At 43.2% G+C, this 12,732-nt stretch overlaps 1 protein-coding gene across 1 annotated transcript in view; it reads left to right on the forward strand.

Moving 5' to 3' along the window:
- The first annotated feature begins 1,094 nt into the window (after positions 1-1,094).
- LOC144720763 (guanylate cyclase 2G-like) overlaps positions 1,095-12,732 on the forward strand; it is a 33,783-nt gene continuing 22,145 nt past the window's right edge. The window contains exons 1-7 of the mRNA XM_078597788.1: positions 1,095-1,409; positions 4,072-4,420; positions 5,601-5,710; positions 8,547-8,729; positions 10,267-10,411; positions 11,901-12,036; positions 12,411-12,514. Coding sequence (XP_078453914.1) covers positions 1,095-1,409; positions 4,072-4,420; positions 5,601-5,710; positions 8,547-8,729; positions 10,267-10,411; positions 11,901-12,036; positions 12,411-12,514 — 1,342 coding nt within the window. The remainder of the gene's footprint in view (positions 1,410-4,071; positions 4,421-5,600; positions 5,711-8,546; positions 8,730-10,266; positions 10,412-11,900; positions 12,037-12,410; positions 12,515-12,732) is intronic.

Here is a 12,732-nt window from a genome sequence, read left to right on the forward strand (position 1 = left end):
CAGATCAGGTCAAACACTCTTAATAACCAGGCTTAGATTTTTGAAGGGGATTATGTTATATTTCATGACTTTTGCTCGTTCTGGTACTTATTTTGGCCGTGTAGTTTAAAACAGATCGATGGCGAGTATGTTTAAATAAACCAGCCACATTTCCATAACAAAAAATGCCGAATTGTTTTTACCATAGCGTGCAATTATTTTAAGTAATGTTCATGTAATAGTAGTAATACTGACTACTTATACAGAAACATGGCTAGAAAATGTTACACTAAAATTAACACCAACCTCACATTATGGTGACAATAAATGTGCCATATCGTGAATGGTTACCAATATTTTTTCAAAGTAATGGTGGACTGCTATTTCCATACGCTGTTCGGAGAGTTTCCTGTCAGCCTCACACGTATCTTAACAAGCTTCCGAGTTCTCAGAAATACTGCACTGAAAAGGTGAGAACTTGCCCTAACAGCAATTAACGGAACTCTAGGCCAGGTGGGATTAGTGCTGATTGTGGCGCACAGGACGGGGCAATAGAGCAAAAGAGCCCATGCTACATTCACCTGGGACTGAATAATGCCTGCGGTGTTCCCCTGGAGAGGAGAGAGCCGCTATAAGTACAAGTGGTTGCCTCATGACCAAGGTTGCTTTCTCCCGTGCACGGACATTTTTCCCTTCCCTTTTTATAAGCACTGCTTCGAAGGCGCACTGCTAAATACGCAGAATGCATTTTTGCCACTAAAGTAACTTAATGATGGCGAATTCAAAAGCGAAATAACCTGTATTGCCTTTTTTAAAGGACATCATAACATTCTGAAGGTCAACGCCATCGATTCGATGTACACTTCATCTGCAGTTGGAATTTGTGCAAGAAAAACAGATTTTGGGCCCTCGTTGCCACAAATGCTCTAGACGTGCGGAGAAACCGCACACGACTGGAATAATCTCTGCCGTTAACCTGTTAGGACACGACTAATTGCAACTGGTTAAATGGTATTTGTGTGCTAGGCTAGCTTTCGAGAGGTGCGAGGACGTCACAAGGCGCTAAAAGACGTCTTCTGTTCAAGAGGTTTGGCAGCACAGGCTCACCGCTAACAATGGCGACACGAGCAAGGATCCTGACGCTGATTCTGATGGGTGCGATGGGCACCGTGGCCGAGCGCTTTCTAATTGGTCTGCAGGCCCCTCGGGCTCTCTCCAACCCATTCAGCGTGATGCGACTCGGGGCGGCCTTGCAGATCGCGTTCGATTCCCTCAACTCGAACCCCACCTTCATGCCCAACCACACGTTCGCGTTCACGTACGCCGACTGCGCGTGCGACGCCAAGGTGTCCCTCGACTCCTTTGTGACACAGGTGCGAGAGAAGGGCATCATCGCGCTCCTGGGACCGGTGTGTGCCGAGGCGTCCGAGGTGAGCTTGCTCATCGTGTGTCCATACTCATGCCATCGTGCTGCCCGCCGTGCGAGTGACCGAGAGAAAGCGGGAGTAACATTGTTGAGGAATGTCATTTGTGTGCGTGTTCAAATGATTTCGCACCGTACGTAGCCAATCGTGCTAACCGGAGGTGCGGGGAAGGGCAACAAAACTAAACACAAAAAGCAGTTGTAAAGAAATGGGTTTTGAATCTAGATTTAAAAGTGTACAGCGCCAGTGGCTTCCTATTATTTATAATTATCGGAAGGAAGAGCGTTCCACGTTTCCAGGTGGCCGCAAAAGCGCATCTGCAATTATTTAACCAGGAAAGCCTGCGTCTCAAGATTCACTTTCTTAAGATTCCGTACTGAGAGGATTGGCCAATTTTATTTTAAAATTGCAGAGTTTCGCATATAGAAGGAAATTAGAGTACCGGGGTTTAATATACGAAAAATTATGAGGGGATAACACTGAAAAATTCAAACAAGGGTTCACAAAACCACTTGCTTATTTTATATTTCCTGGCTACCTTGCAGCTCAGTGGGTATGGGTTTCTCAAATCCGTCTGGCGTTCCATCAACTCTTGCCTACAAAGGGTGGGATTGCATCTGCTCGATACTTTTTTAATAACAATAAAAACTCCATATGTACTTTACTCGAATACTGAAATGGAGCAAACAGGATTGTATAATTAAAGTGCAATTTGATGTTCAGAAAGAAAAATCTGAGTAACGTAGACAAATCTAACGGAGTGAATAGAAATTGCATTTACAGGTGATTTAGCAGAACAAGCGAGTCAACGCGGTTTGCATCAGTAGAGTACAACTGCACATGTGCAAGCATGACAGGTAGAATCATCATTTCTTAGACTGTTATCGCCATGAGTGCTTAAACTGCTTATGATATATTTGGTGACATGTTTTCCCCCTAAGTGCTATAATTTGTGGATTGCTAACCATTAAGCTTTCATGCTCATATTTCCAACTATGATGTGTTGAATTAATGCGAGCAGTGCTGTGTTCTCTGATTTGTCATCTTATTATTTTCCTATAAATTTTACAATGTTCTGAGTGTTTAGCATCTCCATCTTTTTCTATATCGCTCTCTTCTTCCTCAACGTGTATTTGTGATTTCAGAGAATTCGTTTTTCTGATTTTGTTTGACCTCTCCCCCAACTTTAAATGAAATTTCCATGACTATGCTAGTTATTTCATTATTTAAAGTGGTGACATCCATTTAATAATTTTCCTCCTCGAGGCATTTGAAGTTGTTGCTTTGAGTTAGTCTAAAATTGCCCGCCTCCTGACCTAGATTTTTCATCCTAACTATCTGTATTTTGCGAAGAATTATCTTTGCTCTCTCTTTGGCTATTATTAAAGTGTAATTCCCCTGCAATTGCTTCCTGTGTTCAAATGTCTCAAGGACAGATACATTTTTGACGATCTGGGATTTGTCCTTGAGATTCAAGTCTCCTTTCTAATTTCACCATTTGGGCACCTCCACTTACATATCCGAGACTCCAGTTTGAAAATATATTCATTGCATCCATATCTCTGATGGCTAGAATTTCGCGTTCCTCACCTCAATACAAAATGTATAATTTCTCCACCTCGGTACCAATGTAATTTTTCGACTTAAAACTTTCGTGACTGCAGGAATTGATATTCTATGGTTCTTTCGATAAAGTTACGTAGATAGAAGAAAAAATGATAACAATAAATATCACGATGTTTCGATCGCAACACAAGCGGTCGTCATCAGGAACTTTATTTTCATTTTTATTTTATTGTTATTATTTTTTCTATCTACGGAAAGAACCATAGAATACCAATGTAATTTTTCGATTTAAAGCCTTCGTGACTGCAGGGGTTCATCTTCTTGGTTCTTTCGGTAAAGTCACGTAGAAGGGAAATAATAACATAATAAAAATAAAACATAATAAAATACAATTCTCACGACGTTTCGGCCACAACGCAAGCAGCCGTCCTCAGATGAAGAACAGATCTGTCGGAAAGACAGCGTCTCACCAAGAAGACCAATGTAATTGCCTACATTTTAAATAAAATTCTACAAGTTTGAATTCTTCAGATATAAGGCCTTCATCCAACAGTGGATTGATTATGGTTGACTAAGTTGATGACTGACCACTTTCCCAAGGCAAAATAAATTATTAAAACATGAAAAACATATTTGTATTATTTCTACACAATTTTGCATGAATCACTCTTTAGCATAATTCCCATTTGTGTATTTTTATTGGATAGGTTATAAATGTAATAAATTATGCTTTTATACAGCACTCTTCATATAAGGCATCTCAGGGTTCTGAAAAATAAAACCCTGTCATAAGAACCCTTGGCCAATTCACTCAGTTTGAGAATAAGCTAATGCAAATGTTGTTAAATGTAACTTAAAATCATTATTTAAACTGTGCCAAAATTATTGCTGTGACTTGGGACAGAGTTCCAAAGGCAGAGAGCACAACCAACGATAGGTTCTCGCCCCTCCTGATTTTAAATTATTTTGAGGATTTACCAATAGGTCAGCATTCACTGATCTCAAGGTGCGACTGGGAGCATAACGGGGCGCTTAGCTTTCTTTGGAGAAACTGCTGCAATTTTTCTCTTCACAACATTGCTCTGCGCATGGTTTCCTTCAGGTGACTGGCCTCCTGGCCGCTAAGTGGAACGTGCCCATGCTGGGCTTCGTGGGCCACACCCAGCGCATGGACAGCTCTGCCGTCTACGACACGTACGTCCGCATCATGTCACCGTTGCAGCGCATGGGCCAGATGCTGGAGGCCACCATGCGCCACTTTGGGTGGACGCGAGCCGCGATGCTGGGCGGCACGGCTCAGAACAGCACGTGGGCCAACATTGACGAGCTGTGGGCGAGCGTGGAGCGGGAGTTGGCTCGCTCCGTCACCATCACGGCGCGCATCAAGTACGACACGTCCAACACTGTCCTTCACCGACAGAACCTGATGGATATTTCCACAAAAGCCAGGAGTGAGTAAGAGAGCATGTCACCGGTCAACTTGTGTGTGTTTTGTTCCCCAGTAGAACGAACTGAACGTTTTTGTGGGTTAATTCATACTCTGATTGGTATTGGCAAAATGAGAAGCAGAAACATGTAAGAAAAACGATAGTAAATTGTTTTAAATTGACATTAATCAAACCCACATTAAATATATATTCATCTTTATAATATTTTTTGTCATTTGCAACCCAGTATAGTGTACAGTAATTGTAATCTAATGACGATTGATATAATGCACAAAATTGCATGCATTCGTTAAAGTAATAATGGAGTCAATGTCTCATTTCCTGTGTTTCCTCACCCACTCAATTTTAATTATAATTATCAACCTCTTACTAATTTCGACCATGTGCAGGTTTTAGCAATCATGTCGGCTGATTAAATAAACGAATTACTTGAAGACAAAGTCATCTTTAGCCTCCCAGTGCTGTGTCGGTCTTGAGGGCTGGTTGACCATGCTTCATTGTGCTGGTCAGTGAGGGGCTGGTAAAGATGGATGGCCCAGGAAGGTTCAGGGATCACTCACCACTCTCACGTTAGCCGTAGCTGGGATTCGAACTCAGCTTGCTGGGCATAGTAACATTGGCAATATTTGACATAAACAAAAATAAACAGAATGTATCATCATTGGTACCTCATTTGCCAGTAAAAAAATATGATAATTGTTTTTTTACCCTTTAGCAGAGTTATGTTTTTTGTTTGCATAATGACTGCAGGTATTGTGGTCTATGCAAACATGACTCCTTGTAAAAAAGGTGTCAGTTTTGTTGCCAGATTAAAGGGTAAAAAAACAATTATCAGAATGTATCATGGCAAGTAAAATATCTCACAAGAACGTCTTGAGTGGTGAATAAAAACTGTAAGAACTAGGACAAGTGGTAAACCTAGAGCTCAGCGTGACCATCAGATGAAAGTGCATTTTAGGTTTAGACGAAAGAAACACACAATACCCGGGCCGACAAATTTAATTGACATGATGCACTCATATTTAAAATTCAGAAGCACTGTACGCATGTCAATGAGTCGCATGTGACACCAACCCTCTGCAGCATTAAAACAATTCATACTGGGCAGTTGAACCAGGAGAGTATTTTAAATCCCAGTTGCCTACGTGGCTGATTGGAAGGCCTGCTGTTTCACGCGTTGCAGTTGTGATCCTGATATGCGGATCGGAAGAGGCTCGAGAGGTCCTTCTGGAGGCCCAGTCTCTGGGACTTGCCACAGGAAAGTTCATCTTCCTGGTTGTGCAGCAATTTGAGGTGAGTGGACACTCGGAGAGCAGCTGTCGGCAACCTTACATCGGTTCGGTACATATGTGGCAATGCTGTGCACTTTGTTTTCATAAAAACCAAATCGCCCTTAATGTGCCAAACCTCATCATAACTCAGCAGCTAGGCATGGGGGATTGTCTGAGAAAACCAGGTATGGTGGGCTTTGGCTGTGAGATGGTCAGGAGATGCTGGTACAGCCGTGGATTCTTGAATCTGTGTGGCGCTTTGAAGTGTTTGTCTGCGCTATGTTCTCCCACATGAAGCCAAACATCCACGAATGAAATGAGCAAAACATTCTTGAGTTGAAGCTTTCGTGACTGCAGGAATCCATACTCTTTGGTTCTTTCGGTAAAGTCACGTCGGTAGAAAAATAATAGATCACGACGTTTCGATCGCAACACAAGCAATCGTCTTCAGCAGTTTTTTCTTGCTGTGATTGTCCAACCTGACGACGATTGCTTGTGTTGCGATCGAAACGTCGTGATATATTATTTTTCTACCTACGTGACTTTACCGAAAGAACCAAAGAGTATGAGCAAAACATGCAATAATTCCTGGGTAAACAAGGGGTATTAAAATACTTTAGACAATTTTACTAAAGAATGACTGTAGTCATTCAATGACTGTAGTCATTCTCTGTATGAGGGATGCAAATACACTTTGCACCCTCAGTAATGGTGCTCAGCAAATGTATGCTGCATAACAATATAATGATCAATCACCAACTGCCTTCAATATGGTTACAAACACATTTATAACCCCCCCCTTCCCCGTACATACTAAGTAATCACAACACTTAAAAACTACACTCAAGTAGTGGTCTCATCCATTTACCTCTCAAAACAAGGACGAAAATCAACTCGATGCACTCGTCAATTATACTGCCATAAAGAAGCCGACACGTATCATGATAATGGCCCCTCTCCATAACGAAGATATCATCTTGGCCAATGTCTGAAACGTCACCTATGAGATATATTTACCTTGACGTAAAGCTTTCGTGACTGCAGGAATTCATATTCTTGGGTCTTTCGGTAAAGCCACGTAGATAAATCAAATAATAAAAAAGCAATAAAAAATAATGTATTATTTTATAATAAAGCCACATAGATAGATCAAATAATAATTTATTTTTATTTTATGTATCTACGTGGCTTTACCGACCGACCCAAGAATATATATTTACCTAATTAAGGCAGTGTTTTTTGTTGAATATGTTGCGTTTTCATCCGCCTATCAGAAAACTACAACTGTCGGCGGGAGTCTGCTTCTTGGTAGCCTCGGCTCAACGAAGCCCTGTCACGATGCCAGCACACACACACGAAAAAAACACGTCTATCTTCACATCTGCCGTGGGGAGTCGCCGATGGGCCGGCCAGCGAAATTTACACTCCGGGCTACATTTGTGCCTTAATCGAGTTAAACTTCCACCAAACGCAGGAATGTCTAAGCGAGCGCACGTGGAAAGGTCACACGCTTCATAATGGCAGCTCAATCATTGTGCGCGCCAGTGCGGTAGACCCACATTTTCGGAGCAATATTTTGCTGGGGCTTTAATCAAGCTTGCTCACGTAAGCGTTTCTGAAACATGTTGTTCCTGGCGCATTGCCTTTTTAGCCAGTTGCCTGCTGCGTGGACTCTCTTCGAACGTTTGTTCAATCCCGGTCTCCCCTGCCAACCATGGCGGGCCGCCTGCTCACGGGCTCACGTTACATCAGCTGCGTCGTAAACGTAGGACCCGGTGTCGGACGCGGACTCAAGGTTGTGCGAGCGAAAGTGGCCGCAGTGTTCGAGGCGACGTTTATGCGTGGCCCCTTTTTATTTACGTCTTCCAGATGAAAAACAACGAATGAAGTGGGGACGCCACTCGCAAAGTGCGAGTTCGCTCGCCGAGTGAAATGTGCGCAGCGTCTGTCTCCCATCGATATAAAATCGTTTAATTAAAGTCAGCGGTGAGCGATCCGGACACACAGGTTCGCTGTGGCGTGCCGGAGCCCAATTAGGCCGTTCACAAAGGCGAGCATTGCATCATCTTTCATTACCCGCTAGTTCAACGTTAATTTGAAACAATTCGTTACGCGCGATCTATAAAACTAAACTATATACCTTATTTATTCCACCAGGTAAGGTCTACTGAGGTCTATATAGCTCTTTTTTAGAAGCAACCTGGCCACAAATGATAGCTCAACAAAAGTGCCTTATGTGGACATTTATTTGCAGCCAAATACTCTGAACGCACGTTCATTTTAAATGTGGAGGGGAAAATCCACGCGACCACGGAGAGAGACACCGAAAACTACAAATATACAGCAGTCGTCAGGATTGGGATCGAACCAGTGCCGGATGAAGCTAGTGCGGGTCCTTTAGCATATGTTATAAAGGGGCCCTAAATTTAAAAAAAACGTTAATATACAATTTTGTTTTTTACTCATAGTAAAGTAATTTTATTTTTTAATTTGCTATACACCCAGATAATACGACAAATCGCTAACCTTAAACACCCAGTCGTTTATAAAAGTTGAAGGTAGTGTAGTACTATAGTAATAGAGCAAGTGCAGAATCACTTAACCGGAATTGATAGCTTGAAAGCATTTAGCGCGGGGCCCTTGAAAGTACGGGGCCCATAGCATATGTAGCAGCTACTTTTGCTGCTAGGATAATCCGGCACCGGATCGAACCCACGACTGCCTGTATACCAGGCGAGGTAGTTAACATCTCGCCACCGCGTTGCCCACCGCAGGCCCCTCTGTACCACCGCAGTGGCTTTAATCGATGACTACAAACCAGTGCCATGCCCCCCCCCCCCTCCAAACACCCCCGGCAGGATAGCTTCTGGAAGTCGGTGGCAGCCGAGCGGATGGACACACAGACTCTGCAGGCGCTGGAGCCTGTGATGCTCTTCACGATCAAGGCGTACGGCTCGTCCGACTACGAGATCTTCCTGCAGGAGGTGCGGCGCCGTCTCCTCGGCCCGCCCTTTTACAGCAACCTGACGAGCGACAAGGAGGTCTGCCGCACCCACGGGGCTGAAGTGTTGGGAGAAGGGATGGGGAGGGTTGTGGGGACATTGTGGAGGAGGATGAGGAGTGAATGACTTTGTTGCGTGAAAAGGGCACGCATTGTCTACCAACGTATGATGTATCTCTATTAAATTAGGCATGATGTAATTGACCGCACTTTGACACTCGAACTCTCTGACACATTCTATTTAACCATTAGCTGCCTTTAGGGAAATATACTCTCTGTAGATGTCTTAAAATTAATTGACTTCCAATGCATTTATCAATTAGGTATTTTTTAAATATGTCTTTACTTTTTCTGAGTTGTTTTCCTGTGCACCGCAAATATCATGTTATGACGTAGAGAATCCAATCAGAAAACGCGCAGCAGTGCGACTCCATGTGTCCAAGAACAGCTGTGTAACAGATGTGTATAGAACATCTGAAAACCCTTCAAGCACACTTGCACACACACTGTGCTATGAGATTGGTGTTTGTTACGTGACAATTAATCAAATACTTTTAACTCTCCAAGGTACAATTTAGCTATAGATTGAGTGAATATTTTATTTTGATATTTTTTTGGTGCAGTCATTAGTGACCAGCTGACACCCATCAATTCAGTAGACTTGAGAATGCAGTTTAAATATGGATGGCTGCTCATATTTGAACCCAGGATCTCAGTGTGCATGCTGAACGTCTTTCGCACCGTACGTAGCCAACCTTGCAAATCGGAGGTGCCATCAATGGGGGTGACAGGGAACTGACTTCTGAGCCAGCTGGCCACCTGATGTTGGGCATCGTTTTTAATCCTAATTACATGTTTAAGTGTGTACATTTTAATGTTATGTTGTGTACCTGATTTCTATGGTGAATTGTACAATTCGGTTTGTATGATTAGTTTTTTTCAATTGTTATACTTTGTATAAAATTGTCCCCGGAAAACTCAAGGAAACAATGTATGATGAGTGTTCACAAAAATAGTGTTTTTGAAAAATACACCTTCAAAACATCACTATTGAGTGCACATTATAATTGCTTCCAATTTACCATAGTGTGACAATTGATGGATACATTGGTCTTATTGCACTCTGGCCCCCACAATAGGAATGTGGAATTTTAACCACTACTGGAAATCTTTGAAAATGAGCTTCATACCTCATCGGATTCCTCCAGTACATATAATTATACTGATTCTGATACAGACGGGCACTGTAACGACACTCCGCTTTTCCTCGACCCTTAAAAAGATCTTGACTTAAATCTTTCATGACTGCAGGAATTCATATTCTTTGGGTCTTTCGGTAAAGTCACGTAGATAGAACAATAAAATAATGAAAATAAAATAAAGTGAATAAAAATAATATCACGACGCAACACAAGCAATCATCATCAGAAGAAAAAAAGGGGGGGAAAAGCTGCTGAGGCAGGCTGTTTTAAAGATTTTAAATAGGTGTAGCCCACGGGTTATAAAAAAGACGTTGCCGTTTCCTTTGAGGTGTACGTCTAACGCGGCCGCCGCCGCCGCTGCTGCTACCACCGCAGGTGAGCCCTTACGCCGCGTACCTGCACGACGCAGCCGTCCTGTACGCCATGGCCGTACGCGAGCTGCTGAGGCATGGCGGCAATCCCCGCGACGGGCGGGCGATTGTCAGGACCATCAAGGGCTCCACCAAGGTCAAGTTCTATGGTGAGCTTCTTGTGACCTGCCTGCTAGCCTCGCCATAATGTATGTATGCATGTTGAATTTCATTTGAGCGCTAATCGGAGGTAAGGGGGAAGGACAACAAACTAAACACAAAAAGCAGTTCTTAAGAAATTAGTTTTGAATTTAATATCGGAAGGAGCGTTTCAGAAGGCCGCAAAAGCGCAATTTTGCCAACTTAATGATTGTTTCGCTAGATCTCGCGGATTTTTTTTCTTCCCCTGGCAATGTAATTTTGCAAAGGGCCTAATGACGAATTTAGCAACTTTCTGGGACGAGGGCATTAAGCAATTCTGCGAGCGATTGTAGGTGTATATTGCAGATCCTGTATCTATTTACTATATCTAATGATAGGTCAATTGTATAGTGACATTTTCGATAAATTTAGAAGGTCTAACTAGCAACATCCAGTGGCTTTTTGAGGTTCCTTTTTGGCGACATTTATCTTAACGGAGTTGGCAACACTGCTTGTGGCTGTAATTAAGATTGCAATTTCTACTTCTCATGACATTCTGGTTTATATATATACTGTATATACACACACACCGTAGCCATTAGCAGCACATCTATAACACGTGGTGATATCTGTTCTTTACTACAATTGTGAATGAAACTGTCTACCAAGAGGGACCTCAAGAGGCACCTGAAACCGTGTTAGGCGTTGCCCTCCACCATCCTGTCACTTGTTCGATCTGATGCCTTGTCCACCAGGGAGCGCACCCCTTGCTGCAAGTCGAATGGTGACACGTTTTCTTTGTCAGGGGGATAAAAAAAATTGTCTAGGTCAAAGGTCAACGATTGTCCGTAGCTCTTAATCAATTCCATACGTCCTTGGATCCTTTCAGTCAGAATGGGCTCTCAGTGGACTATGTTTGATAACAAATGACTCGTTCTGTGACGGAAAATGAAATTTGTTATGGAGATATATTTATATAAATATGTTCATGGATACGTATTCTTCCTTGATATGCTTGGGTTGCAGCAGCACTGCTTCCAATCATAATGTCAAGAGTTCAAACCCCTTGGGCCCGTTTTGACCCAGCCTCATCATCTCACCGGGGTTCATAAAACTATGAACCACCCAGTGAACACCACTTAGTGACAGCTCAACTGAAGCAGTTGGTGGACAACCCCCCCCCCCCCCCCCCCATAAGAACAGAGACTTCTCACTTCTGACTCAGGACTGCCAGTGAATGTGCAGCAGCAGCACTAGGGTTACCCCCTCCGAGGTAGAACAAAAACTTGGACATGCCATGTGAGGAGGAAGAAGACGCGAAAACTGTGTGTAACTGAAATGAAGCATAATCTTTGATGTTTGATCTTCTGGGAAGACTTACATGTTTCCCAGGACAGCTGCCACAAAGAGAGGGCCATCTTTGGAAACGCAGTACAGGTGGCAACACAAAAGCAGCACCCAAGGGTCATTTACACGTCGGGACACTGAATACAGTACTGCACATAATTCTTTCTTCAGGTGTGTCGGGACAGGTAAACATTGATGTTAACGGAGAGCGCTTCCTAGATTACGCTGTGTTCAACCTGCAGAAGAAGGGCAACATCAGCCAGTTCCTGCCCGTAATGGTGTTCGACACTTTCCAGAGAAGCATCAGGTACGATATTTTCACGTTTTGTTTGCCTCCTTTCAAAAAGTATTTGTCACGAGGGTCAACTCGCAAATGTTGGAATTGGTTTTTTGTGTGACCTGCCGTTTTAAGTGTTTAGAAATCCCGTCGGTGCATTGTTCACGTTTGTGAATGATCTGAGCTGACGGAGGGGCCTATGCATTTGAATCAATCACAAGTGGAGAGTCCACTGTTGATTTTACCTAATTGGAAAAATTACACTTGAATTTGGCACGCATTCCAAATATATGCAATGCCTGCATATGGCCAGACCAATTTAGGAGAACACAAGTCACACTCTCGTACCCCAGACGTGTTTTTTCTTTTGCTGTACTGTGTAACCAAAACGTGCCGTTGCTCAGTTTTACCCCAGAATACCAGAAGATGGTATGGCCAGAGGGAGGGCCTCCGAATGACATGCCAATATGTGGCTTCCTTGGAGAACTCTGCCAGGAGACCCCGTATAGTAAGCCACCGATTTAATGTCACTCTCATCCATGGGTGCCGCCACCATATTACATAAAGTGAGGGGGGGCTAACAGACTGGGGGTGGGGGGTGGGCAGAGACGTGAATCGATTAGAGGGCGATGATTGGCAGGTGGGGTCGTGTTAAAGTTAATTAGGAAAAAGACACTGCAGCTAAGAACATCGAGGATAAGACAAGAAGCAGTTTAATTTAGCATG

The sequence above is a fragment of the Lampetra planeri genome, chromosome 9 (assembly GCF_965212315.1).
Source record: "Lampetra planeri chromosome 9, kcLamPlan1.2.h2, whole genome shotgun sequence".
Taxonomy (NCBI): Eukaryota; Metazoa; Chordata; class Hyperoartia; order Petromyzontiformes; family Petromyzontidae; genus Lampetra; species Lampetra planeri.